This window comes from Oncorhynchus nerka, linkage group LG9a (assembly GCF_034236695.1).
Source record: "Oncorhynchus nerka isolate Pitt River linkage group LG9a, Oner_Uvic_2.0, whole genome shotgun sequence".
Taxonomy (NCBI): domain Eukaryota; kingdom Metazoa; phylum Chordata; class Actinopteri; order Salmoniformes; family Salmonidae; genus Oncorhynchus; species Oncorhynchus nerka.
Genome location: NC_088404.1, coordinates 11,320,923 through 11,324,023, shown reverse-complemented (window position 1 = coordinate 11,324,023; position 3,101 = coordinate 11,320,923). Strand labels below are relative to the sequence as shown.

The window sequence follows — 3,101 nt, the reverse complement described above, 5'->3', positions numbered from 1 at the left end:
AGCTTTCACAGGGTGTGAAATAGTTATGATGGGCATATGTTTCATATGACATAATAGAATAGACCTAGAATGCAGAAGATTGGGCTTTATCAGTGAGAAACTGCAGTGATACGTGACTGTGGTGTAGGCCTACCAATAACCTCTTTAGTAGCCAAGCTCGTTTCGACACGTTGTGAACTGAACACATTCACAACCACCCTCTCCAAGAGGCAACACCTACCCCAGCGTTGTCATGGTGACAATGGTGTACCAGAAAGCAGCGGGAATGCTGGTGAACTTGGTGGAAGCGGAGCCCTTCTCTGCGTAGAACATCACAGTGGCGAAGATAATGATGGCCATGGTGAGGGAGAAGAGGAGGAAGCCCAGCTCCGAGGCGCAGCTCTTCAGTGTGTAGCCCAGGATACGCAGCCCCGCAGAGTGGCGGGAGAATTTGAAAATCCTGAAAACCCGGAAGACCCTGAGGGTGACGAAAGCCCCGCTCACTTGGTCATTGTCCGTCATGACCAAGCCGATGTAGTAAGGCATGATGGCAACCACGTCGATGATGCTCATCACACTCTTCATAAAGTTGTACCGGCTGGGGGCTGCGATTAACCGTAAGAGGTACTCGATGGTAAAGATCATGACGCAGGCCGTGTCCAGGCAGAAGAAGGCCACTGCGTAACGGTCCCCGCATGAGATCTCCTTGGCGCGGTTGGGGAGGGTTCCACACGGCACCGTCTCCACCACATTGGCCATGACTGAGATGGCTATGAAAAACCCGGTGACATAGTAGAGGACCAGGGCCGTGGTGCTTGTGTGGGGGTTCTCAAAAGCCCGCCACATGTACTCCCGGAAGGTCATGTTTAGCGGAGCTATATCTTCTTTCTCATCGTCCTCGTCATCTTGCTGCCTCTCCTGGTTCTCGCGCCGCCGGTCCTTGTACTCCTCATAGCAACAGTCACCAATAATCTCAGGTATGATCCCAAAAAACGACAACTCTTCATCGTAAGCTGCAATACACTCTTGGCGTGGGTAGTGCAGTTTTCCCGTGCGATAGAAATTCAGAATGTGTCTAAAAATATCAGGGTCACGGTCAAAAAAGTACTCTTTTGTTTCCTCGTGGAAAAAGAAATCCCTTTCGGTGCTCCCCAGTAAAGTGTCCGGATAGCGTTCCAAAGTGTTACTCCACGTCTGGAACTTCTGACCGCTGACGTTGAGGATGATAAGTCCCTGGTCTTGGGATTTCTTATTTTCCTGGGGAGGAATGGGCATAGGACCGGTAGCAACCGGCATCCATCCTATAGCCGCCGCTCGGGCGAAGGGGAGCCATGCCGCCACTCCTGCAGCCATGCTGACCGGTTGGAACGAGCCGGTGTGTATTGAAGGAACCTGCTGCTTCGGCAATCACAGTGCTATGGCTTGGACATGGATAGGTGAATGGACATCTACAGAGGGGACAATACAAGGTATTAGAATAGCATTGGCAAAATTATATTCAAAAGCTTAAGTTCATGTTGGCTATAGGCTAATGTGGGTTATTTTAGATGGTCTAATGTTAAAACTAGACTTTTGGTTTGTAATATAGTTGGGGTTGGGGAGTAGAGGATGGCAATCACTCTACATTGATTTTCAATTAAAGTTGTCAATTGTTTTGTTGCAAAGAATATAAATGGGAACTAAACACACACACATCAGTCTAAATATGAACAATTGAAACAGAAAAAAATATAGATTTAATGAAAATCTTACCATAACTTGTTCTTCACAATGCATAGTTAAATCATTGAAACACAATCTGTCTCCATACGAGTAGCGGTAGTAACCGGAAGGTTGCAAGTTCAAATCCCCGAGCTGACAAGGTACAAATCTGTCGTTCTGCCCCTGGACAGGCAGTTAACCCACAGTTCCTAGACCGTCATTGAAATTAAGAATTTGTTCTTAATTAACTGACTTGCCTATTTAAATAAAGGTCAAATTAATAAAAAAAAATAGCCTACTTCTGTTCCACGCGCTTCACTTTACGCCAACAAGCAGGGACAATCCTCCAAGCAAAGCCCTGGTAAATGACGGAGCATCAACAAGTTAGAGAATCAGACAGTAGTTTCAGCGGTCTTCCTCCCTATCCACGTTCGATATTCCATCCACCGTTAGTCTTTGCATCACCCGGTAAGAAAGAGAAAACGGTCAGTTAGCGGTGTCTCTCCGGTGCCTATTTTCTTCCGTTGCAGCTGCTCCGCAATAAAAGCGCAACTAATCTGCTCCTCTCACATTCACTGACTGACTGCAAGACCACCCCCTCAGGAACTGAGCGAGAGTGTGTGGAGAAAAGAGAGGAGACGGGAAAAGATGCAGCTATTAAAAAGGAGTGGTCTCCCCGCAGGTTTAGACATTTCACAACTGGTGGTGTGGTTCGTTAAAAAGATGAACTCATTAATATAAAACGGGAAGTCACGAATGAGGTGTTATCTCCAAAACTGTGAAAGTTATCCGCTACCGACTGGGAGCTTATTTGCGTTGGATCACTGAAATTCATCGTGATTTCCCGCGATGACTCGTTATGTTTAGTGTAGTGTGTGTCAAGTGCTGTTCGCGTTCGTTACATCATTTTATAACAGTTGGAATATGAGTGAATTATGTTAAATGCTCACTCAGCTATTTTTTCCGTGTATCTTATACGGGTATTTTGCTGAGAAGCCTTGTAATTGTGCTTATAGATCCGCATTGCTTGCTCTTTAGGGTTTTAGGTTGGGTATCTGTAAAGTATCAGGGAGTCATACCGAGACCAAGGTCTCTTTTACTGATGAACCCTGAATTACATAAATAACAGAAAATACACACATCAATATAAATACAAAATGCAAGTAGAAAGAGAAACATGGTCATAAAAAACAAACACATCGAATCAGCCTTCTGAATTGACCTAGTGACACCAGAACATCACCTTCATCAGTAATAAGATCCTCAATCAGCCTTCTGAATTGACCTAGTGACACCAGAACATCACCTTCATCAGTAATAAGATCCTCAATCAGCCTTCTGAATTGACCTAGTGACACCAGAACATCACCTTCATCAGTAATAAGATCCTCAATCAGCCTTCTGAATTGACCTAATGACAC

The 3,101-nt window shown here is 45.3% G+C and overlaps 1 protein-coding gene across 1 annotated transcript; it reads right to left on the bottom strand.

The window, feature by feature from the left end:
* Window positions 1-216: 216 nt before the first annotated feature.
* LOC115122669 (potassium voltage-gated channel subfamily D member 2-like) lies at window positions 217-1,415 on the bottom strand. The gene has a single exon (XM_065022118.1). It carries the CDS (start codon window positions 1,330-1,332, stop codon window positions 217-219), a length of 1,116 nt encoding a protein of 371 aa, XP_064878190.1. The 5' UTR covers window positions 1,333-1,415.
* Window positions 1,416-3,101: the final 1,686 nt, after the last annotated feature.